Source organism: Equus asinus, chromosome 3, assembly GCF_041296235.1.
Source record: "Equus asinus isolate D_3611 breed Donkey chromosome 3, EquAss-T2T_v2, whole genome shotgun sequence".
Classification (NCBI taxonomy): Eukaryota; Metazoa; Chordata; class Mammalia; order Perissodactyla; family Equidae; genus Equus; species Equus asinus.
In genome coordinates this window covers 63,850,872-63,876,833 of record NC_091792.1, presented here as the reverse complement: position 1 = coordinate 63,876,833, position 25,962 = coordinate 63,850,872, and the positions used below count along the sequence as shown (strand labels likewise).

Below are 25,962 nucleotides of genomic sequence, written 5' to 3'. Positions count from 1 at the left end.
CACTTAAAGGGTTGACGTGGGACAAATGATACAGGTGGATGAAGGCTTACGATGTTCAAGTGACGCTCTATTACTTTATAAATGTGTGAGTGAATTAAAACTTAATGGAATACTGTAAAATGAGGTAAAATCTCTTTAAAAATGTGGAGTTAGTAATGTCCTCAGTGAGTCTGAGGACAGTTTGTTGTTTGAAGACAGTGATGACTCAGTTCCTAACACAGTAAATGTCTTTGGTGGAGGGAGTCGTCTGGAGTCTAGCTGTGATGTCTGATTTTCATGCTTTGAGACTGATAATTTTCTTAACTTTGAATGTGATTGTTTTCTAGGTTTTTTAGTATAAAGATTCAAGTCTTTATGGTATTTTCCATTTTATTTTATTTTTATATTTTTATGTTTTTAATATACCTATGATATTGTTATAGAAGTTTCCATTAGAATTCTGTTTTTTTAATGTAGCTTACTGTGGACTGACGTTCGATAAAGCATTTGTTTTTCTATAAGCATGGGCAGAATTCCTTCAAATATTTTATGTTACTTTATGTTTTGCATTGAACACTGATGAACTATTACTGTGGCTACTTGCGTAGGAATTCATTCAGATTTATTATATTTTGCTGCTTGCTTTTTACCCCTTTTATATTTACATATTTTCTTTGTATATACTGCATAAAAAAATGACTCATTTACTTTATATTGACTTGCTTTTTGTTATCAGTAATCACTGAAATTCTCGACGCGGCCTTTGCAGTGCTGAGAGGTATAGGGTATGATGGGTTTCTGCTGTGTACAAGTTGATCCCAGTACATTTCTGTTTGATCATGTGATTTTGTACATTTTTCCAACAGAATTTATAGAATATTACTAATTATCCAGAACTTTTATTTTCTTCTTAATTTCCAGCCATATAGTAATATATTTACATGAATAAAATATTTTCTCTATAAAGCTACTTTAAAATCGCTTTCAATATATCTATTAATAACAGGCTTAGATTATTTTTCCAAGAATTTCCTTGTATAATTGGGATGCATCTTTACACAACAGTACATTTTATATATTGGCAAATATGTTCTTGCATTTTTGCATTACATTTCTTGGTAAAAACTTAGAATAATCTTCAATTATAATTTTAATGGCAGCATAGTAGTCTAGCATTTTAATTTGTCTTACTCAGTAAACTATTCTTTACTTTTTTTTTTTGGTTGATCATTATCCTGGCCTCCACTACAGCTAAAATCCATGTATGTAGAACTTTTTACTTCTGTTGAAATAATCTGTTGGATTCATATAATCTAGGAGAAGGGTTACTCCTGATAAGGGTCCAAGCATCTTTTTAATTATTATTATTATTAATATATTTTCTGGAACAAGGGGAGTCTAAGTGAATGTTATAGTTTTTGCTATGTATATTGATATGGTTTTCCAAATAGATTATACCAATTTAGAGTAAATATTTGCTGGTTTTATCACCTCTATAGAATTGGATGCTTGTATTTTTTATTTTATTTACCTAGGGATATTAATTTGCATTTTACTAGTTATTAGTGAGGATTAACATTGTTTCCATGTAAATGATTATTGTTTTGTTTTTTCTTATATCAGTTGTCTGTTTATATATAACTGGCCAGTCATGGAATTTGGGTCATAAAGGAGATGGTACTTTTTATTGAAATAGCTCAAAAAAAACTAATAAATTTTACCTTTACCTGTCAGAGGCCTTTTGAATTATCTCCTCTTTCGTGGACAAATAAGGAGACTAGGGGAACAGAAAGCCGTGTCCATGTTCGCATAGCACACTTAATAACAATTTGATACTGTGTTCTGGTAAAACAGCTTCATATCTCTGTTTTAAAACGTTGTATCTCATTTACTGCTGTTTTAAAGTTATATTCAGATACATCTAGAATTTGTTATATCTAGACTTCTAGAAAGCAACTTGTATCAAGAGCTAGATTGTATAATTTTGAAATAAAAGTGCTAAGGAAAGTGTTAATGGGTAACTCAAGCATTATATACAAACGTGCACAAGAGAAGACTGGGTGTTTAGACAGTGTTAAGGGGCTGAGAAATCTTCTGATTTGGGAAAGGAGAATCACTGGGTTTTGACTCTGCATGTTTCTTCTATCTTCAGTTTTAAACTTTTAGAGCAATTCTGAGAATGTAGAAAACTGAAACTAGTCTAAGAATGCAGTGAAGCACCTTACTTTCCTTAATTTGGAAGCAGTCAGTTATGTCTTGCTAGAAGGAAACATTGGCAAAGGCGAAAAGCCTCCTCCCAGAGTGTTTAATCCAAGTGATTTTAATATTTACAGTTTGTTTATTTTTGTTTTAAATCATAATAAAGGAAAATCATATGTGTCTGTGTTCTGTGCCTTCAGGAAATCTGGCTATTTTATGTAGGTTCACCTAGTGACAGCTCCTGCCAACTACAGGCAATATGCATAGTGTTGACTAGTGAATCTAAACTCATACGCGGAGAAGAGGATTCTAGGAATTACTTTTTAGACAGGTGTCAGAAGGGAGGAACAAAGGAAGGAAAGTAGGAGGAAAGATATTTTGAGTGAAAATACAATGTTTTACACTTGTCTTTTTTCAATAGTATATTTTACTAACAGGTTACTTGATATTTTTAATTGGCCATTTCCCCACTGCACCCCCCCCTTTTTTTCTTAACTAATTTACACTTCTAATTTCATGACAGTTGAGTCAATAACATCTTCCTGGGTGTCTTTATGAAGCAGCATCCTAATAGGTGATTCTGTGTTGCAGCCCTGAAGGGTGCAGTCAGTAATTAAATGTAAAATTCTGTCCAGACACATGATGGAGCCACATTAAACTGCTGCTGCCCGCAGGCTATTTGACAGCTGTCTGCCTGCGTGTGATATTTAAATCACTGTGAAGCATTCGAATAGGAATACCAATTTGCAACCAAAACATGCTTCTGAAGCGTGAGAAATTCAGACCAAAAAAGCTCTAGACATCACTTTGAAAGGTTTTTGATGAGCAAATTGCAAATATTAGCACCTCTCGGCTTGAAATGCTTACCTGTTGAAATAGAAAGTGAGTATTCTTGAATGTAATTTCAAGCCAAGAAAGTGAAACTAGAGTGAAACGAAATGAAAGACCTAAAAATAATTTTAACTCCTACCCAGATGGATGTAGCAAGTTCAGATGGTCAGTAATCTCACCTGGGTTTTGAACTCCTAGAAGACTGCAACAGTGTCTGTTTATCTTTATATATTACAGATTGCTCAATACACTACTTAACACATAGAAGATGCTCAGCATATATAGAATTATCTCCCTTCATTTTCAGTGAAAAAGACTTTATCACTGAAAGTGGAGATTGCCACGTTTCTACTCCTCAGTGAGCAAGAACTCCAATCTGTTATACTCCAGGCATGTCACTGCCAAAGACCATTAAAGCCGTGTTGCATTTTTGTAGTGACAGACATAAATTTAAGGACATCTGTGAACTGTGTCAGCATCATTATAAAGCCCTGTGTTACCGGGTCCTCACTGACTTGTGCTTTGCAGTAATCAGGGCCAGCTTCAGGGACTTGTGACCTGTATGGTCTCAGAGGGCCTTGCACTTGGCCTAATGCTCTGCTCTCGCCATCTTTGAATTATTAATATTTTTTATCAAGAGGCCCCTTGTTCTCATTTTGCACTAGGCCCCACAAATTATTAGCCAGCTTTACTGGTAATTCTGGCTTGCTTTCTATCATAAAGTTCTGCTTAACAACACTATATGATAAAACCTATTCCTCAGAGGGTTTACTTCTACTGAAAATTTTAGTGGCTTTTGAAAGTACTGGTTCATTATTAATAGTATTCATAGTGCCCATCTACCTTTCTCTTCCCATTTCTACTTGCCGTCACTGTGGAGGCAGTGCCATGGAGGCATTGATAGCAGCATCCTTTGCATCTGAAGTAATGGAGAGCAAGGGCAGAGAGTATAGAGGTGGCTGCTAGAGTAGCTGGGACATTGCTTACATTGAACAAATAAATTATTTGATCTAGCAAATACGTAACCATACTAAAGATAAGAGGGCCAGATTTCTCACTGTCTGAAAGGATTGACAAATATGAAAGGAGGAAAGCTGAAAAGAACATTGAGGCACCAGATTAGAATTGTAATTATCAGCATGAACTCTTGGGTTTTTTAATTTGTATATAGAAATAGTTATAGATACATGTTTATGTGCATGTAAATATGAATACAAATATATATATAGGCATACCTTGGTGATATTGTAAGTTCTATTCCAGACCACTGCAATAAAGCAAGTCACACACATTTTTTGGTTTCCAAGTGCATATAAAAGTTGTTTGTTTTTTTTAAGATTGGCACCTGAGCTAACAACTGTTGCCAATCTTTTTTTTTTTTCTGTGTTTTCTCCCCAAATCTCCCCAGTACATAGTTGTATATTTTAGCTGTGGGTCCTTCTAGTCGTGGCATGTGGGACGCTGCCTCAGCATGGCCTGACGAGCGGTGCCATGTCCGCGCCCAGGATCCAAACCAGCGAAACCCTGGGCCGCCGAAGTGGAGCGTGAAAACTTAACCACTCGGCCACGGGGTCAGCCCCTATAAAAGTTATTTTTATACTATACTGTAGAAGTAAGTATGCAGTAGCATTATGTCTAAAAAAATAATTTACCTACCTTACTTTAAAAATACTTTATTGCTAAAAAAAATGCTAACCGTCATCTGAGCCTTCAGCGAGTCAAAACGTTTTTGCTGATGGAGGGTCTTACCTCAGTGTTGATGGCTGCTGACTGGTCCTGGTAGTGGTTGCTAAAGGTTGGGGTGGCTGTGGCAATTTCTTAAAATAAGACAGCAGTACAGTTTTGCTGCATCGATTGACTTCCGTTCACAAACAGTTTCTCTGTAGTATGCAATGTCGTTTAACAGCATATTACCTACAGTAGAACGTCTTTCAAAATTGGAGTCACTCCTCTCAAATCCTGCTGCTGCTTTATCCACGAAGTTTATGTAATATTCTGAATCCTTTGTTGTCATTTCAGTAGTCTTCACATCTTCACCAGGAGCAGATTCCATCTCAAGAAACTACTTTCATTGCTTACCCATAAGAAGCAACTCCTTGTCTGTTAAAGTTTTGTTATGAGATGGCAGCAATTCAGTCACATCTTGAGGCTCTGCCTCTAATTCTAGTTCTCTTTCTATTTCTGCCGCATGTGCAGTTGCTTCCTCCACTGAAGTCTTGAGCCCCTCAAAGTCATCTGTGAGGATTGGAATCATCTTCTTCCAAATTCCTGTTAATGTTGATATTTTGACCTCTTCTCATAAATTGTGAATGTTCCTAATGACATTTAGAATGGTGAATCCTTTCCAGAAGCTTTTCAATTTACTTTGCCCAGATCCATCAGAGGAATCACTATCTATGGCAGCTAGACCTTACAAAATGTATTTCTTATATAATAGGACTTGAAATTACTCTTTGATCCATGGGCTACAGAGTAGATGTTGTGTTAGGCATGAAAACAACATTAATCTCATACATCTCCATCAGAGCTCCTGGGTAACCAGGTACACTGTCAATGAGCAGTAATATTTTGAAAGAAATCTTTTTCTGAGCAGTAGGTCTCAATAGTGGGCTTAAAATATTGGGTAAACCACGTTGTAAACAGATGTGCTGTCATCCAGGCTTTGTTGGTACATTTACAGAACACAGGCAGAGTAGATTTGGCATAATTCTTAAGGGCTCTAGGATTTTCAGAATGGTAAATGAGCTTTGACTTCAGTTTAAAGTCACCAGCTGCATTAACCCCTAACACAAGAGTCAGCCTGTCCTTTGAAGCTTTGAAGCCAGGCATTGACTTCTCATCTCTAGCTGTGAAAGTCCTAGATGTCATCTTCTTCCAGTAGAAGGTTGTTTTGTCTACATTGAAAATCAGTTGTTTAGTGTAACCACCTTTATGAAGTATCTTACCTAGGTCCTCTGGTTAACTTGCTGCAGCTTCTCCATCAGCACATGCTGCTTCACCTGTCACTTTTATGTTATGGAGACGGCTTCTTTCCTTAAACCTCATGGACCAGCCTCTACTAGCTTCAGACTTCTTCTGTAGCTTCCTTCTCCCTCAGCCTTCATACAACTGAAGAGAGTTAAGGCCTTGCTCTGGATTAGGCTTTGGCTTAAGAGAATTTTGTGGCTGATTTGATCTTCTCTTCAAACCACTAAAACTTTCTTTATATCGGCAACAAGACTATTTCACTTTCTTATTCATGTGTTCACTGGAGTAGTATTATTAATTTCCTTCAAGAACTTTTCCTTTGCATTCACAGCTTGGCTAACCGTTTGGCACAAGAGGCCTCACTCTTGAGCTGTCTCGGCTTTCAACATGCCTTCCTCACTAAGCTTAATCATTTCTAGCTTTTGATTTAAAGTGAGAGATGTGTGACTCTTCCTTTCACTTGAACACTTAGAGGCCTTTGCAGGGTTATTAATTGGCCTAATTTCAATATTGTTGTGTCTCAGGGAATAGGGAGGCCTAAGGAGAGTGAGAGAAACAGGGAAACAGCTGGCCAATGGAGAAGTCAGAACACGCACATTTATCAGTTAAGTTCACTGTCTTATATGGGTGTAGTTTGTGGTGCCCCAAAACAATTGCAATGGTAATATCAAAGATCACAGATCACCATAACAAATAAAAATAATGAGAAATTTTGAAGGATTGTGAGAATTACCAAAATGTGACACAGAAACACAAAGTGACCAAATGCTTTGGAAAAATGGTACCGATAGACTTGCTCGACACAGGGTTGCCACAAACCTTCAATTTGTAAAAAGTGCAATATACATACATAAATTTCTTAATTGTGTACACTGAGAGTGTCTAGAGGCAGTGACACCTCAGTAGTAATGAGCACAGTGAGTGCCCGTGTCTTGATTTCTAAATATCACTCACCACTAAAAGGAATCAGGGCTTCTTGGAAAATGGCCAATCCCAGGGCAGCAAACATGCAAGATAAACCTGGAACATCTTGTTGTTCCAGAAAGTAAGGAAATATTCAAAGAACGATTGAGACATGTCAAAAGGACCCAGAAGCCTTCCTGAATGCATGCCCACTAGCCAAATTTAATTTAAGCAACAAAATAAATAATGTTAATATCAGATTACAACTGAATAAAATAGGAATCCATGAGTTTATAAATAAATGAATAAATAGAGAAGAAGGGAAGGCTCTTCATTACAATACAGACTCAACTAATAAATGTAGAAGGGATGATAGAAATAGATTAATCACTATTTGACAACGGTTATAGAGAAGGTGATACAGACGGAGTCGTTGGTAGATGCTAGACTGGTAGTTGGAGGGTTAATGGGGAACAGGATATTGGCATGATTGTTTCAGCTCAAATACTGTAAACGTGTCCTTTTTGTAGTCTATTTAATAACACATTCTTTGCATTTTCTGCTTTTTGTTGATTTTGCTATTTAAAATAGTTCCAAATTGCAGTGCTGAGGTGCTGTCTAGTGTTCCTAAGCACAAGAAGACTGTGATGTGCCTTATGGAGAAAATAAATGTGTTAGACAAGCTTCTTTGAGGCATGAATTATAGTGCCGTTGGTCACAAGTACAATGTTAATGAATCGGTTATATGTTAAATAAAGTATCTTTAAACGGAAACACGCATAAAACAGGTTATGTATTGATTGGTTGAAGAAAATATGACTAAAGGCTCGCAGGAGCCTAACCCTGCATTTTCCCTAGGAGCAATGCTTCAGTATTTCTTACTCAGGGCCTCTACAGAACGTAACTGCTGTGAATAAGAAGAATAGAATGTCTCTGTCACGTAATGGACACTAACAGTGGTTGCCATTGATTTTAATCAGATTAATTTCATGTCATGTATAACAATGTTTTAAATTTTCCTTTAAGTTGTAAAAGTATATACATGTATTTTTGAGTTACTTATAAAATATATCAGGGTAAAAAGGGCATTTAGAAGACAGTAACTTTGGCTTATAGAATATGAAACAGTAAAATATTTAAAACAGTATATTTGCACATTCCTTGCTAAAATAAACCATATTTTTTAACTTCACTAGCCTTCATTCGATTTCGTCTGATTACTAATTTAAAATGTATTTGATTTTAAGAAATTAGTCGCAAAAATAGCAAGTTAGTTTATTTTACTGAAACTAAAAGTAAACCGTATGTATTAACTAATCACTCTAAAATATGTTTTTTTATGTCGCTCTCACTTTGAACTCCCTGGTGTGTCGTCCTAAAGAATTTGGCTTATCATTGCTTTATAGTGTCTTTGTGGAAACTGCTGGCTTCTAGAGCCTAATAGACTTAGTGTATATAGCTTTTAATGCTAATTGATTGACTTTTGATACTTTTGAGTAAGGAATATCTTATTAGAATCAAATGGATGAATTAGCTAATTGTAGTTACTTAACATTTGAAGAGATAAGTAAAAAGAGAGAGAAAAGACTCAAGCTGATTCAGAAGCAAAAAATGAGAAGAAAAGATACTTGGTGTATTCTTCAAGTCTTTCTTCTAATCAACCAAATATTAGACAAACACATTGAGGACTTTTCTTTGAATAGGAAGCAGATGTGCTGAGCATATTCTTACTTTATATTTTTTTTAATTGTTTTATCTTTAGATCTGAGTTTAGAAGAGAGTACTGGGGGCTACTAAAGTGGAATTCGTAACTTCAGCTTTGATTGAAGTTTCCTTGATGCCTGGCACTTTAGGCTATGTTAATGCCAGGAAATAAATTTTGTTTCCTCTCATCTTTAGGCAAGCTGTTATTCTTCTAATGCAGAGTCTTTTCTAATTTAGATTTTTGGGAAACAGGGAAAAAATTTATTCTTTGAGACCAGTTATTGGCCAAGCCAGGATTTTGTACTTCTCGTTACTTGTCATTCAGCAACTGTGTGGGAAAATGTAAGCTGTAAATCAGCACATTAATAATAATTGTTATTTCTCCTCTTTAAGCAAATTGGATTTTGTAAAAAAAAGTTTTATTTCTTATTTTGTTTACTACAAATGTCTCTTCAGCCAAAAATGGTTACTAATGGTTATCAGACATTTGTTTTGCACTTTAAAGTGATTTTCATCAGGTGTTTCTCACAGAAACCTTGAGTGGTAGGTGAAAGTCATAATTTGATTTGTGGGAAAACTGAGAGCTAGAGAAGCTGTGAATCTTGCTTCCTGGTTAAGACATTCATCCTCTGCTTTTCTGGTCTGCTTTGTAGGTTTTTTGTTTTTGTTCATTTCTTTTTTTTTTTAATATCCCTGCCTTACTGCTATAGAGAATGATTTATATTTTGCAACAGCTGATGTTTTTCTCCTACAGAGACATTCCAATGCCCTTAGTCAGCTCCGGAGTAGAACATGGTAATTTGAGAGAGCTCGCATTTGCAAGAATGAAAGACCTTGGAATACAGGTAAGAGTCTGACCGTAACTGTTGAGATCAAAGTAATCTGAAACAAAAAAAAGTTTGATACTATCACACTTACAAATTTAAGAAATTGATCAAAAAGCTTTCATATATTGAGGGCATTCTTACTGTATAATGTGTTGAAGTTGAAGCTAATGGTTGCAAAAGCTGCCTCCTATCTCTTATACCCCTTCTGCTTTCTTCTAAAAGAGTGTATGTTTGTCAATTTAATAGTTGTTTTTTCTACCTACTCAGATTGCCAACCATGTGCTCAACTTGCTTTTTTAAAAAGCTTTTTCCTTTTGAAGTATTGGGTGTTCGATTCTTGACTCATGGTCATAAAAGAATATGAGGCTATGACGTTCAAAGAAATAAGGATTACATGTGTGAAATAATTACCAAACAGCGCTATTGCCCACACAGACCAGTCTCCCTCGCCCCAGCATACCCCCATGTCTATTTAGTCACTTTTTCTTTTACAAATATTTACCAAGCATCTCCTTTCTGGGACCCCGGAAGTCAAAAGAGCCCAGGAATCTGCACTTTAACAGTCTCTGTAGGTGATTCTTAAATCACAATAAGGTCTGAAACCCAGTGCCCTAGGAACTACTTCTTGGAGCTGCTCAAGAGAAAAGGCCAGGAGCGGCATCAAGTCCTGCGCGTTGATTCCTGGGCTCTGCCTTCAGAGGTTCTGATTCACTAGGTCTGGGATGGAGCTGTGAGATAGTCTCATGCACAGTACAGACATAGACTGCACTTTGAAAGACGTCATTTTGAGGACTGCATATTATGTTGGTGGACTTACCCAAGACATTTTATTCTCTCCGTTGAATTATTATAGAGAAAATTTTTCAGAAAATTGTTTATCCAAAGTAGAGTTTGTGAACATTAGTGGCTTATTCTACCAAAAAAAACCCCAAACAATTTTAAGTTATAGAAAAACAATAAATGTATTTACAGTGATTAATAGCACCAAACAAGATTGTACACCCGCTCTGCTTCCCAGTCTCCAGCTGTCCTCATTCTCCACCTCCTCTCTCCTCTGAGAATACCACTGCCGAAGTGACTGACCTGGCCTGGTTATCCTGATAACCTCAGCATCCAGCTATCATCTTTAACCCTGTCCCCTTCATAAACCTTAACAGCCTCTCTTAAAGTAAACTGGGAGTCTGAAGACTGGAATTCATTCATAGCCAAAAGACATCTCATTTACACAGGCAATGTGTTTACCAGAAAATAAGCACATCAATCTCTGCCTTTAAAGAAGCATCCCCCTCCCCAACAAAAGAAGAAGAAAGAAACAGCATGCAAGCGTTCAGTATAGTACATTCATGTGCAAGCTACTATGTAGAATGGCTATAGTTAAAAGACAACACCTAAATGTAATAGTTTCATAATTACAGAGATTTGTGATCCTTGTTTGCTGTACAATTTTTGAGTTCATGATATCCACATCAACAAATCATTGTTATCTTGTACTGATTCCAGCATGGAAATTGCTTTGTTTTCGTAGAACTAAATAATAACCTCTTATTTTTCTTAGGAAATTCTATACGTATAAAGCAGTCCTTCATAAATACACTGTTAGTCGTATAGCTTGCATAACATCATCAGATTTCCTAGGGTGCTCTTTTTCCACTAGTGGAAAATGTTAGGATCCTGAAAATAATTTTTACAGTTTGTTCTATAGGGAAAAGTATACCATAGGACATTTAATGGAGTACTGTAAGGATTTTGTAATTATAAATGTCAGGCTATGTAGCATGCACACTGGGTTGTGAAATAGAAGTGAGAGTTTCATCACATGTGCTGGGCCATGCAGACCAACCATTGCATCCATATCATCTGCAGGCAGCTTTGTGCCTCCCAGGGACACTCAGAGAGCTCTTTGTGACTGTGGTTCAGATTGTATAGTAAATCGCTCTAGGTTCCTTCTTTCCTCTCTTCTTCCGTCTCTTCCTTCCTTCCTTACACCCTTTCTTCTACAGTGCCCCTCTCTGCAAAAAACAGCAGTCTTTAGCATCTCTCTTTTTGACATTTCTAAAGTAATAGAAATATGGTGATGCTAAAAACATTAACTGCCATAAAATGGTGAAGGTTTTAAATTCAGAATTTGCTTTTTACTCTTCTATATGCATAGTTTTGTATTGCACTTTCAGAAACAGTTATATCCCCTGGGTAAAACTATTTTCAGATTTTGGGGCGTATGTTCTTTACCTACAATACTACATTATGTAGTGATCTCCTTTGAATTCTAAACTTCGGTTAAAAGCAGTACTTCACTAACTTCATACATTTCCATTCCTGTTTCTCTTATCCTCAGATTTATTAAAGATGGCTTCATTTTTAAATTCAGTTCTTTTATCTCAATGCAAATTATGTCCAAACTTAATTTTGACCCCAGAGTTTGGAGGAGAAGTTTCAATAAAAATTTAATTAGTTACCAGTTTTATATTTACCGCTTCCCCTACCTTTTTTGTTTCTGTTTTTTGGCAGTGTCGAGATGTGAGAACCAGAGAGGTTGGAATCCAAGAAATTCATCACAAAGTGCGGCCATACCAGGTTAGTTTGTTCCTTTTATAGAGAGATTGGGTCCTATTTGTAAATTGTTGTCAAGCCTGAACCCACACCTTCTTACCAATAAGACTGAAGTCTACAAGTTAATGAGTAAACTAAGAGCAAAGAGTAATTGAGGATCAGATATAGATGCCAAGCCAGGAAAACTAAATATGAGGGTGGCTGAATTCTAAGAGCCCAGTTAAGAAAACCAAGTCTGAACTTTGTTCTACATCAGCACTGTCCAGTAGAACTTTCTGCAGTGTTTGAAATGTTCTATAACCTGTGCCAATATGATATCACCCACCAGTCACATGTGACTGTTAAGAACTTGAAAGGTGGCTAGCGCAACTGAGGAACTGAGTTTTTAATTTTATTTAATTTTAATGAATTCAAATGTATATAGCCACATGTGACTGGTAGCTATCTTCAGGTAGAGCTACTTGGATGCTATCTACTTATCTCTGTGTGCAACTGTTAAATTATTGCCCCTTGGCGATAATCAAATGAATAGATCAGCCCTTATCAACAGGGATTCCACAAAACTTAAGCCTAATGCCTGAAGGCATTCATTGTTTGTAATGAATCAGCTTCCTTCCTATATATCTATAATGTCTATACATGTGCCAAATTTTCTGTGGGATTTAGCTCTCTAGTGGAACCCTGTTTGAGAAAGGCTAGAATTGATGATATCTGCATTAATATCTCTGTTCTCAAAATGAATTATTTATTTAATTGACATTTTTCACATTTGGGACCTTTTGAGGAGAAGAAGTAGACCCAAGCACAGTTAATCATTTTGCCAAATTCTCATGCAATCCAGTTATTTAGCAAACATTAAGTTAAGAAGGAATATAAGGGGCCGGCCCAGTGGCGCAGTGGTTAAGTGCACACGTTCCACTTCAGCGACCCGGGGTTCACCAGTTTGGATCCCGGGTGCGGACATGGCATCACTTGGCACTGTGGTAGGCGTCTCACATATAAAGTAGAGGAAGATGGGCACGGATGTGAGCTCGGGGTGGTCTTCCTCAGCAGAAAGAGGAGATTGGCAGCAGATGTTAGCTCAGGGCTGATCTTCCTCAAAAAAAAAAAAGAAGGAATAGAAGTATTAGTCTGAATTGTTCACCTCACTCTCTGGGTATAGTCTGCCCATTTTTGGAGTATACCTGGGTGTGACCATGGCCACATATGTAAGTTTCTCTGTGTATGCATGTTGTTACGTATAGCTTATATTAAGGCAAACTGCCAAGGCCACTTGAACAATGAGTTAAAGAGTCAAAAGCCTGTGTAGATTGCTACCACAAAAGCTACTCTCCAGTCATCGAATTTTCTTTAGCATTTTAGTCTCATAACTAGGCATAATATTTTAAAGGCCCTATGGGATACCATACTTTCTTAAAATCCCATCAGGGAACAAGTGACTAGCACTTTCCACACCGCACCCCCCACCCCGAAAACAGGCTTTAGAGGAGGAGGTAAGGACTACAAAATGAAACCATCGAGTACCTGACAGTTCTGGGGCTCACGGTGCTCCCAAGAGCTGCATGTGTGACGTAATGTGTAATTTTATCTTAGAGACTTTTCATAGAGGATCAAAGACTTAAATACATGGAAGCATTTACTGAGGTGGATCTCTGTGAGAATCTCAAGGTTAATGAAGTTCACATATTTATGAAATTGTAAAATTGTTTTCCTTTTATAATAGCCCATGAACAAGGCACAAACTCTTAATCAGTGATATTTGAGAGTAGACAAGTAAAAAGAAACATAATTCATGATTATTCATTCTTTATCCCTAATTGTGGATATTAGTCTAAATAAATACATATAATTATAAAAATGAACTTTATTCTCTAATTTAAAAAAGCTTTTTTGTGTGGTTATTTATTAAAAATAAACAGGTTGAATTGGTAAGGAGAGATTATGTTGCAAATGGTGGCTGGGAAACATTCTTGTCGTATGAAGACCCAGATCAAGACATTTTGATTGGCCTCCTGCGATTACGAAAGTGCTCAGAGGAAACCTTCCGTTTTGAATTGGTTGGAGGTGTTTCCATAGTCCGAGAGCTGCATGTATATGGAAGTGTCGTCCCTGTGAGCAGTCGAGATCCTACTAAATTCCAGCATCAGGTATCCTGTATTCCATTTCCATTTGACTCTAATTAGGAAATTGCCCAAAGGAGGTCAAGAGAAAAGGAATAGGGCGAAGGAGGGGGCAGAGGAAGAAACAGAAAGAGGAAAGGGGAAAGGGAAGTATAGAAATGGAGGAACCAATATTTTAGTTATTCAGAGATGTTTTCTCTCCAAATTGCACCCTTTTTGGTATGAGGGGGGAGGAGGGAAAGACAAATTGAGACTCAGTCAAGTGGAATATAATATTAGATTGAACCATACGAAATTGCTGCTTTTGAAAGTCAGAAATGGCCCGATACCGGCAATTTCTGTGATTCAACCATTATAGTATCAAAGGAGATGATAATGTGAAAGCACTTATGAGATATTAAAGCACTTCATAAGTGCAAGCTATATGATATATAGTGGAACACTATTCCACTCCCCCAAACAACCTAAATAAATAAATAACTCACATTTTTAAATTTCAGGAAAATGGGTTAAAACCACTAATGGTAGCTATAGCGTAGCTCTGTACCCCAAAATTGGTGATTTAAGAATATTGCCTGGTTTCCAAAGCCTTTTAGAAATTGGAGGGGTGACTAATAAATACAAGATTAGATGCCCCAGACTTCCATCACCTGGAGATTGCCTAGAGTTTCTTTAAAAAGAGACAAAAGTTGAGAGGCAATTACCTCCTTACTGTGACTAGATTACATCATCCACAAAATACCTTTTGATGGCTTTTGTTTCAAAGGTATTCCTTTTTACTAGTCTGCTACAGTGTATTTTTGGTATAATTGAAAAGTTTCTCTTTCCTTATTCCTATAAATGGCTTTTTGTCACTCTTATTTTAACAGATTTTAGCAACTACTAAATATTAACTGTCTTGTTTTACAGACCCCTCTTAATGACTTCTTTCCTTCTTAATTCCCTAATTCCCCCTCCCCTCCCCCCGCCCCTTGTCCATTGCTCCTTAAAGGGATTTGGCATGCTGCTGATGGAGGAAGCAGAAAGAATTGCTAGAGAAGAACATGGATCTGGGAAAATAGCTGTTATATCAGGTAATTGGGGGAGGGCAAAGTTCATGATTCATTCACATGTTTAATTTGGTACCACAATTAAAACTACCTCAGGCCTTTCTTGCCCTTGTTTATGATTATCATGTTCAAAATCGGGCAGAACTGGATAGTGAAAGACTTGTGCTCAAACACCAAGAAAATTCCTCTAAGCAGTTTGGTGGAATAGAGCTTTCAGAAGCCTTCCAACTCTGAGTGGCAAGACCAGTAATCTGTATCCTGTGTTCCTCGCTGTCTGTCTGTCATACTAATCATCACTGTCTGTCACACTAGTTATCATGGTCAACTTCTCTCTTTGCTTTGTGCCTAGTTACTCTGTCTGCGAAAATGAATTTTAATGATTTGGATCCAAGAAAAACATAAACCAATGTGGAGATTATCAATATTTGTGTTCAAAAAATTAAAATAGAACCTCAGTTGCCAGTGTGAGATGTTTAAAGGCAGAGTCCTTTGCTCCTTACACGTTGATCTCAATGGCTTTGCTCTTGGGGAACAGCTTTCTGCTGTTTGGAAGTACCATACCTTATCTAGGACATCAGGTAATTGGGGATGTGGGCATGAAAAGGAAATTCTAGTATGAGTGGAACAAGAAATAGCGTACACACCCTTTCACTCCTGCTCATTAGTGTTGTATCCTTACAAAAGCTGCTATTCCCAATAAGCTAACGTGGTGAAAGCCATGATCAAAATTTAGGTTATTTTTCCTCCAGCGTTTGTTTTCCCTCTAGACTACTGCATGCTTAAAGGCAGATTATTTTCTCCTAAGAAAATAGTCTTTTCTGAAAATGAAAGTTGAAATGAAATTTTTTTTTAAAAAAATCAGTAAGTTGTTGCCGGTCAATAAATCAGTACCCTTGCTCAGGTTTTAATGATTATAATTATGAAAGTGTAGTGACCCAGGCACACTTAATCATTTAGTCTGGCTTTGGGTTTTGGCATTATCCAGACAGATTCATAAAACATTTCTTAACATGGCTAGCTTTATATATTTTTTCTATCTTTAATCCCACTAAAGAAAAAGGAAGTAAATGAGGCTCACCTGATTGATATTGATTTTGTAACAAAAAAAGTTTACCTCTCAATTGTCTGAACCTGTGGTTGACCAGAAGCCAACCTTTCCTGATACTCGTTCTACAAAGTATCTCTGGAGGGTTGAGATCACCTGAAATTTCAGTGGCCTCTTTTGCCAGAGCACTGTCAGTGTTTTCAGTACGATACTTCTCAAGCTTTAATGTGCTTGTGAATCACCTGAAGGTCTTGTTAAAATGCAGATTCCGACTCATTAGGTCTGGGGTGGAGCCTGAGAGCCTACATTTCTAACCAGCTTTCAGTGATACCTAGGCTGATTGTCTTCACACCACACTTTCAGTAGCAAGGTTTTAGTATTCTTTTCCAAATCATTAAGGTAAGGATACTCTCTGGGACCCTGGCAAGGCCTGCACTCCCAAAGTCTGATATGCAGTCATGTGATTTTCTGGTGTCTGTGGGAAACTAATCAATTTTAAAACTGAAGAGCATCAGTATTCTATCATTTCCCATTATTTCTTTTGTCTTTGTGAGATCTATCTCTGTAGAAATGTTACATGCAGAGAAGGCCTCTGGCTTGCCTGAGGTCATACTCAGTTGCCCATAAGAGCCTCAGTTTCTGCCTTTTCTGAGCGGAGTGTCTTTCTGTGTGGAAATCAGCATTTGTCTTCTTTCTAGCTTTTTATCGTAATCTAAATAATAGCTCAATTTCCGATCATCTACCTGTAGGTTTTTTAAAATAACAAAAGACTTGCTAAAAATAACAGGGAAGAACCTTTCTTCCTATCAACTGCTACAATAGGACTACCAGATTTCTGTACGGGATTGCTTTTGGCTGGTGGATTTCTATAGGAGCAGCCCTAGATTGCCTTCTTGGAACTAAAGTGACTTCTGTGAGAGGAAGGAAGCGAAGTGTTACTTCCTGCCACTCCAGTCTGTAAGCCCCACCATTGCTTCCTACTGGGGAAACCACATAAGGCCTTGACTTTCTGTTTGACTCAAGATCTGGTCACCCTTCAAATGAAAAAGTCTAGAACATTTAGTCTATGTATGCATTTTATTTCTCTAATTTAGTAGTATATTACTGTTCTATCTAGCTTTCTGAATCACACACCTGAGAGGTCCATTATTCAGAACTTCAGGAGGGCAGATTTAAAGTGTTTATTATTAGAGCATGTTTGTTATGTTTTTTCCTTCCGTGTTTGTTCATTTTGACTTTGGTCTTTGGTACTTAATGATTTGAATACAATGATGTGTGTGTTTGTGTGTTAATTGGTTTTTGTAAAAAGTGAAACAGTTATACTTTATGAATTGGTCCTTAGAATGAACATCTCTCTGGACAACACTGGTGACTGTGCTGCATGTATTCAGAGCACTTGATTAGATAGGGTCTATGTGAAGAGACACGGGAGGAGGGTTTGGATGCCTCCCGTGTTGACAGGAGCTCTCCTTGTGATCTTGGATAATGTTACTTCATGTCTGTACACCTTTATTTCCTTACTGAAAACAAGTGGGTTAGGTTATCAAAAGATAGTTCTAACAGTCTAGAATCCTGCCCCTTAGTGTCTTAGTTTCAGTCAGTTCTCAACATGACCAGTTGTGTTTTACTGATTATATTTTACGTAAATTCTTTTCTGAAATCATATTAGGAGACCCTTTAATTTCATCAGTAATTGATCTCAATCTCATTGAGTCGTTGAGTAGTTTCAGTATTTGATGATAAAGTTTCTCATAGGTAGCTGATGTTATCCATGATTTGTGGATACGTGTTAACTTCAGTCACAACGGGTGGTACTTTGTGACCTAAGTGTCCTACCTTTTTTTTTTTTTGACCTTGTCATTGATTTGTAAATTCATTCTTATTCTGCTCTGTAGGCTTTTGTAAAACCCATCCACAGTGGTGGCCTAGATATTTTGTCCCGGCGTAACTAGTAGTTGAGTCCTAAGGGAGAGACAGATCATTTACCATTCTGGTTACTGTGACTGTAAGAGTAATGCATTTATGTAGAATTTTTTTTTTAATTACATTCTGATTCATTATGACTTCCCTTCATCTTGCCAGCGGATTTTCTCTGTTACTTGGATTTATAATCTTTGATTCTACCTCTAGACAATATTAACTACCCAGTAGATCTGATTTGAATCACTAGTCAGAAAGACTCCATGGAGTCTGTTTTTTACTATTAAAAAACACGTTTTTCACTGTTAACTTCACTATATTTTGTATTACAGAAGGTATTACTGTATATTTTATAGCTGATTTATCTTTTCTAAAAGATTAACTTTAAAGCTATATGAGAAAATTGAAAACTTTTTTATCAGAGTTAAATGAAGCACTTTCTTAGAGAAACTTTTGTTTATTCACTCTTTTTTTAAGTATATCTAATTGTCTTAGTAAGTAAACTTTGTGTTTTAAAGTTAACCACCAACTCTGAATTAAACAACGCAAAATGAAATATTTAGCTTCATCAATATCAGCATCACTTAAGTGTGTTGAGTATCTCCCGTGTGCCAGGGACGGGGCTGAGAGTGCAGCTAGAGGAAGTACAAGATGCTGCCCCGCCTTTGAGGGATGTCGTCCTGGGCGGGACAGCCAGCTCAGTTTTCACCTCGCAGGTTGCCCTCAACTGCAGAGGAAGATAATTGTTTCTCCCTGCTTACACTATTTCTCAACTCAGGATTAATTGCTTCAGAGTAAGAAAATAATCTTTTCCACATATAAAAATGGGTAAATCAGTAGTATAAGAGCAACCAGTTTATAAAATAATGTGTAGGCAGGAAATAAAAGTTAATTGCTGCTAAATAGCTAAGCAATTAATTAGTCCCTATTAAGTCCAAGTACTTTAGTATCGCTCACCAACTTACACGTCTGTTTGAGGTTAGCAAATCGTATCTACTTAAAAGCCCTGATGTTCATCTACTTGGATGAGCAGCACTCTTTCCTTTAAAAATGTTAAGGTGAAGCAGTTTTTTCTCTTCCCTCTCATATGGTGTAAAGTGCCAGAGATTGTACTGTAGAACCTAACTGCAACATTTGAAATGCCATCACTAATAATCACCATGGAAACCAGAGATCTCTGATGTCACATTGCCAGTACCATTTCCAAAAGGGCAAATATGATTGTCAGTAGCCACTATTTCAAAACCACTTAATACCCCCAACAGAATGATTTTTTTTCCTTTTGGCAATTTTGGCTAGGTATCAGATCCAATCATGTTGCTGCTTCTGTTTACCAGGCTAATTGCTATGCATCGAGATGAACAGCTACTCCCCAAGCTCCTCCCACTACCTTCGTCATAAGCAGTATTCTATTTGTGTTCTTTCAAGTAGAAAATTAATATGGCCATTTGCCAAGAATTGTACAAGGCTGATAAATCACACAGTGTTGGTGAGAAATGAGGAAAATGTCTGAATGGTTGAAGACAGAAATCACTGAAGTCAGACAGTGGTAGTCATTTTGTTTAAACCTACTAAAAAGGCAAAGAAGAGGGCAGGAGAGAAGTACTTAAATATAGGATGAGTAAACAAGTCACTATGGAGATGAGAGCATTCTAAATCATGATGCTCAGAATTATGTGACTCTAAAGCCACATCTACAATCCCTACTAGTGAAAAAAATCAACAGCCTGTACCTTGTATAGTCCAATATGGCTTCATAAGACTAAAATTAATGATCTTGTACCCCAGAACCACTGATTAGTAAAATGGTATATGGGCAGAAAATAGCAGTTATTTTGTTTCATTAAGCTACAAATGACAGGGATTTACTTACCTGACCCCAAAAACTTCACCTGTATTCCAGGCCGCAACACATCTCCCTCCATTTAAGGTGAAGGTAGTTTTATTCTTTGCATTATAATCTAGTTGAAAAGAAGGGTACCTTTGTAACCAGATCTGCCTGGTAATGGACTCATAATCCTTACTAAAATGCCTAGAAAAGCTTTTCCTCATTTTGGCTTAGGTATTTGCTAATGGATACAGGAAGCCTGCCGAATGCAAACCAGTTTGTGCTGCGTGAATGTGTTAATATAGGACTCCTCAGAAAAGAAAGGAAAAGATTGTTTGCTCTTTTATGCTTTCTATTTCATCCCTTTGCATAATTTATCTTTTAATAAATTATCCCCTAATTAAATGCACATTGTTAGGGTTCTATATATTCCTCTATTTCTTCCATTTTGTTATTCCAACAATGATCATACATATTTCTTTTTTTTGGTGCATGTTCTAATAGGATTATGTTTTTGTGGTGGTGAATATCTTTCTTTTTAAAGACAATAGATGCCACATAAAATATTACTTTACTACAAGAACTTTTTAAATTTCAGCATCATTATTAATCAGACTAACATTGATGACATAGAATACTATTTTGCTAGATAACAGATTGGCTAAATGTTTGCTAATTGATGTCTGTATTGCAACTGGACTGCGAAGGTGCTATTGCATAACTCCTCTCAGTATTTATCATTCCCTGACTTGATTTTTATTCATTTGTACATGAATCAGGTGCCAGTTCATACTGTATTGCATACCAAGTGCATTAGACCCATCGCACACTTTGCATCACATGACTCTATTAATTATTGCATGTTTTTCAATTATTCCTAAATAGACCAGTAGGGAGTTTCCACTGTTTAGATCTTGTGGGCAGCTGAATTTTTGGTGAAGTTTCCTAAGCAGAAGCTAGTGATACTGGTAGATAGTGGCTTGTTGGCACTTGAGGAACAGCATTTGGCAAGTGCTGTTGCTCTTCCCAGGTCCTTGCTGTGAAGTCTTGCACGTTAAAGTCTCAGAGCAGGCCAGACCCATAGCCTAGTGGTTAAGTTCGGCATGCACTGCACTTCCGCAGCTCAGGTTCAGTTCCTGGGTGTGGACCTACACCACTCATTGGTGGCCATGCTGTGGCAGCAACCCACATACAAAATAGAGGAAGATTGGCACAGATGTTAGCTGAGGACAAATCTCAAGCAAAAAGAAGAAGATTGGCAACAGATGTTAGCTCAAGTCAAATCTTACTCAGCAAAAGAAAAAAAAAAGTCGGAGGATAGCCTTGCTAATGTTGACACACTAATACTTGCAGACTTTTCATCCCCATTCTTGATCTGCTTAGTTTATAGTTATTGAGACTGATGGTTGTATGCTTAGGAATAGGAATAGTGTTATATCATATGGTTCCAGATAATATTCCTGAGAGGTCTGGAAGCTTTGATATAAATTACTGCCTTTATTGTAAAGTTAGACACTTCATAGGCTTTTTCCTGAGGAAACAAGCCTTCCCCAAAGTGGTCTAGCCTAAACTACTCACCATCTGCTCTCTTTTTTATAGTTGTTGCAGTGTTAGCTCCTGATTATCAATGTAACTTTCATATGGTTAGTACTATTGTTTTCTCTAAATATGTGACATTGCTATAATCCATTCAATTTGATAAAGCTTTTCTCTTTTAGATCTATAGAGGCAGAGATTTGGCAGATTCTTCCTCTTTATGTGAGCAGACTAAATAATGCTGGAAAATATTGATGCTGCCTTCCTTAGCAGCAACCAAGATACTGGTTTTATAGAACCTTTTAGTTAGGGCATTTCTAATTTCAACAGGACATACCCAGGGAATTTCTTATTCTTTGGTCAACCTGGCTTAAACTGTTGTCTCAGACCAAACAGCTCACATTTCCAAGAAATTAACTGGTAGATTTAGTGTTTTAGATTGTGGCCATGAGATAATGTTTCCTCATGCACCCCCATCCTCTATTCCCTAAGCATCTAGTTGTCCAGTTTGTCCACCATTTATGAATGAATCACTGATGTTCAGTATACCAGTCCAGAAGCCCAAGATCTATACTCTAGGCGGTCTGTTACCTCTTACTGCAAATCTTACTACTTAGTGGTTGTTTTGGTTATTTATTCCTGTGTAACACACCACCCCAAAATTTAGTGGCTTAAAAAAACAACCATTTTATTTGCCCAGTGATTCTGTGGATCAGAAATTCAGCAAAGCATAGAGAAGATGGCTCATCTCTGTTCCATGATGTCTAGGACCTTGGCTGGAGTGGCTCAGATGGCTGGCAGCTGGCTAGGGTAGCTTGTCTGGAGTCTCAGTTCTAGCTGGTAACAGATGCTCAGTTGAGACTGTCAACATGAGCGCCCTGGTTCTTCTCCACGTGATTTACGCTTCTCATAGCATGAAGGCTAGGTTCCAAGAGGAAGGAAGTGAAGGCCTGGGCTTGGAAGTCCCAGATCATCATTGTCTATTGCTTTGTAATAAATGACCACAAAACTTAGTGGCTAAAAACAACTGGCAGTTATCTCATAGTTTCTGTAGGTCAGGAATCTATACGTAACTTAGCTGGGTGCACGTGGCTCAGTGTATCTGATAAAACTGCATTTAAGGTGTCAGCCAGGGCTGTAATCCTTTCAAGATGCAATTGGGGTTGAAGGATCCACTTCCAAGTTCACTGTGTGGTTTTTGGAAGGCTTCATTTCCTCACAGTCCGTTGGTCTTAGGGCTGCAGTTTCTCACTGTGTCACATGAGCCTCTTCGTAGGGCTGCTCATCACATGGCAGCTTGCTTCCCCCAGCAGAATGATCACAGAGACAGAGAGGCCCTTTGAGATGGAAGCCATAGTTTTTATACCCTAGTCTCAGCAGAGAGTCAACAAGTCCAGCCCACCCCTAAGCGGAAGGGATTACACAAGATCGTGAATACCAGTAGGCAGTGAACTTTGGGGGTCATCTTACAGACTGCCTACCACAGTGCAACTTCTGCCCCATTCTCTTGGTTAAAGAAGTCATTGGGCCAGCCCAGATTTAAAGGGAGAGGAAATAAATTCTGCTTCTCAGAGAGAGGATTTGGTGGTGACCATCTTTGAATACTGAGTGATAGAATACATTTTCATTAACTTGGAATTAATAGGCTTCCATTTCCTTTCTACAGGCCTTCTCCCAGGATGGACTCTCTTTGGGCATACCTAGATTCAAGAGTTCTTGTCCCAATCCCAGTGTCAGATTTTCACATAGCCAGTCATGGCAGCACAATTAACTCACACTGTGCTAAGCAGAGTTTGGCAGGCCGCACAGAAGCACCTGGCTCTAACGTTTTGTCTGCCATCTCTCGTCCATGAGGACATTCCTTTATCCCCCCCTTACAAGCCAATCTAAATGTCTGATGCTTTATATCTATGATATTGGCCATTTGTATCTTCCTTCTAGGTTATGGAATATAGAAAGACCATCTTTGGACTGAGGGTACATGGTTTCTCCCTGGAGATACCCTACCCTAATCTACTCTTCTCCACCTCAAACACCTGCTGATAGTTAATGCACCTTAAAGTCATTTCTTTTTCCCCTTTGGGGAGGTTGTAAATTGTATTATAACATACAATTTGCCATTATAACCATTTTTAAGTATACAATTCAAGGGCATTAGTTACATTCACAATGTTGTGCAACCATCACTATTATTTCCAAAAGATTTTTTCACCCCAAACAGAAACTCTGTACTCATTAAGCAGTAATTCCCAATTCCCCCATCTCCCCAGCCCCTGGTAACCTCTAATCTACTGTCTCTATGAAGTCAAATCATACAATATGTGTCCCTTTGTGTCTGACTTATTTCACTTAGCATAATGTCTTCAAGGTTCACCCATGCTATAACGTGTATCAGATTTTGTTTCCTTTTTAAGGCTGAATAATATTCTGTTGTGTGTGTATGTATACTCTTTTTACATTTGGGTTATTTCCATCCTTTGGCTACTGTGAATACTGTTGCTGTGACATTGGTTTATAAAAAATTATTCGAGCCCCTGCTTTCGATTTCTTTGTATATATACCCAGAAGTGGAGTTGCTGGATCAAAGGGTAATTCTGCTTAACTTTTTGAGGAATCACCAAACTGTTTTCTGCAGTGGCTGCATCGTTGTACATTCCCCTCAACAGTGCACAAGGGTTCCAGTTTTTCCACGTCCCTGTCAACTCTTGTTATTTTCCCTTCTTTTTAATAGCCATCCTAGTGGGTGTGAAGTGATGTTTTCTTAGGGTTTTGACTTGCAATTCTTTGATGACTAATGATGTTGAACATGTTTTCATGTACTTATTTGTCATTTGTGTGTCTTCTTTAGAAAAATGTCTGTTCAAGTCCTTTGCTCATTTTTTAATTGGGTTGTTTGTCTTTTTGTTGTTGAGTTGTAGGAATACTTTATATTTTCTGGATACTAGACCCTTATAAGATCTGTGATTTGCAAGTATGTTCTCCCATATATATTCATAAAAGGTAGTGGTCTGTAGTTTTCTTTGTAGTGTCTTTGTCTGGCTGTGGTATCAAGGTATTACTAACCTTACAGGATGAGTTAGGAAATGTCTCTCTTCTTCAGTTTTTTGGAAGTATTAGAGAAGGATTGGTGTAATTCTCTAAACATTTGGTAGAAATCACCAGTAAAGCCATTTGGGAGGTTTTTGATTACTGATTCAATCTCCTTACTTATTATAGGACTGTATAGACTTTCTGTTTCTTCTTGAGTTGGTTTTTGTAGTTTGTGTTTCTATGAATTTGTCCGTTTCAACTAGGTTATCCAGTGTGTTGGTGTACATACACATTATAATCCTTTTTGTCAAGCCAGTAGTAATGTCTCCTCTTTCATTTCTAATTTTAAAGATTTGAGTCTTGCTCTTTTTCCTTTGTTTTTTTTCTTGTTTTGTATGATTTCAGTCTTTTTACATTTATTAGGACTTGTTTTATGGCCTGATCAATGATCTAACCTGGAGAGTGCTCCATGTCCACTTTGGAAAATGTGTATTCTGCTGTTTGGGGGTGATGTGATCTGTATATGTCTGGTAGGTCTAATTGGTTTAAAGTGTTGTTTAAGTCCTCTCTTTCTTTATTGATCTGTCTGATTTTTCTATCCATTATTGAATATGGGTGTTGAAGTCTCCAATTCTTATTGTGGAACTATCTGTTTCTCCCTTCAATTCTGTCTATTTTTGCTTCATGTATTTTGGGGCTCTCTTGTTAGCTTTATATATGTTTATAATTGCTAAACCTTGATGAATTAAACCTTTATCAATATATAATGTGCTTTGTCTCTTGTAAACTTTTTTGACTTAAAATGTGTTTTGTTTGATAATAATATATCCATCCCATCTCACTTTTAGTTACTAGTTATTTTCTTAGTGATTACCTTGGGATTACAGTTAACAGATTTATAACAACCTAGTTTGAATAATACCAATTTACTTTTAATAGTATGCAAACACTGCTCCTATACATCTGTCTCTCTTTTACATTGTTATCGTAACAGATTACATCTTTAGACCTGTGTGTCTATTAACATAAATGTATATATTGTCTTATAAATTTGCCTTTTAAATTATATAGAAAAAAAAGAGTTACAAACCAAAAGTACAATAATGCTGGCTTTTATATTTACCTATGTAGTTACCTTTACAGTGTTCTTTCTTTATTCATTCATATGGCTTTGAGTTACTGTCTAATGTCCTTTCAGTTCAGCCTGAAGGATACTTGTGGGGAAGGTCTAGTGGTAACAGACTTCCTGGGCTGTGGTTTATCTGGAAATGTCTTAATTTCTCCTTCATGCTTGAGAGAGACTTTTGCCGGGTATAGATTCTTGATTGACACTTTTTTCTTTCAGCACTTTAAATGTGTCATCCCACTGCCTTCTGACCTCCATGGTTTCTGATATCAGGTGTTAATCTAACTTAGGATCCCTTGTATGACAAGTCACTTCTCTTGCTGCTTTCAAGATCCTCTCTGGCTTTGG

The 25,962-nt window shown here is 37.2% G+C and overlaps 1 protein-coding gene across 1 annotated transcript in view; it reads left to right on the top strand.

The window, feature by feature from the left end:
• Positions 1-25,962, top strand: part of ELP3 (elongator acetyltransferase complex subunit 3) — a 101,778-nt gene that overhangs the window by 58,410 nt on the left and 17,406 nt on the right. The window contains exons 11-14 of the mRNA XM_014843321.3: positions 9,338-9,428; positions 11,919-11,984; positions 13,880-14,107; positions 15,072-15,153. Coding sequence (XP_014698807.1) covers positions 9,338-9,428; positions 11,919-11,984; positions 13,880-14,107; positions 15,072-15,153 — 467 coding nt within the window. The remainder of the gene's footprint in view (positions 1-9,337; positions 9,429-11,918; positions 11,985-13,879; positions 14,108-15,071; positions 15,154-25,962) is intronic.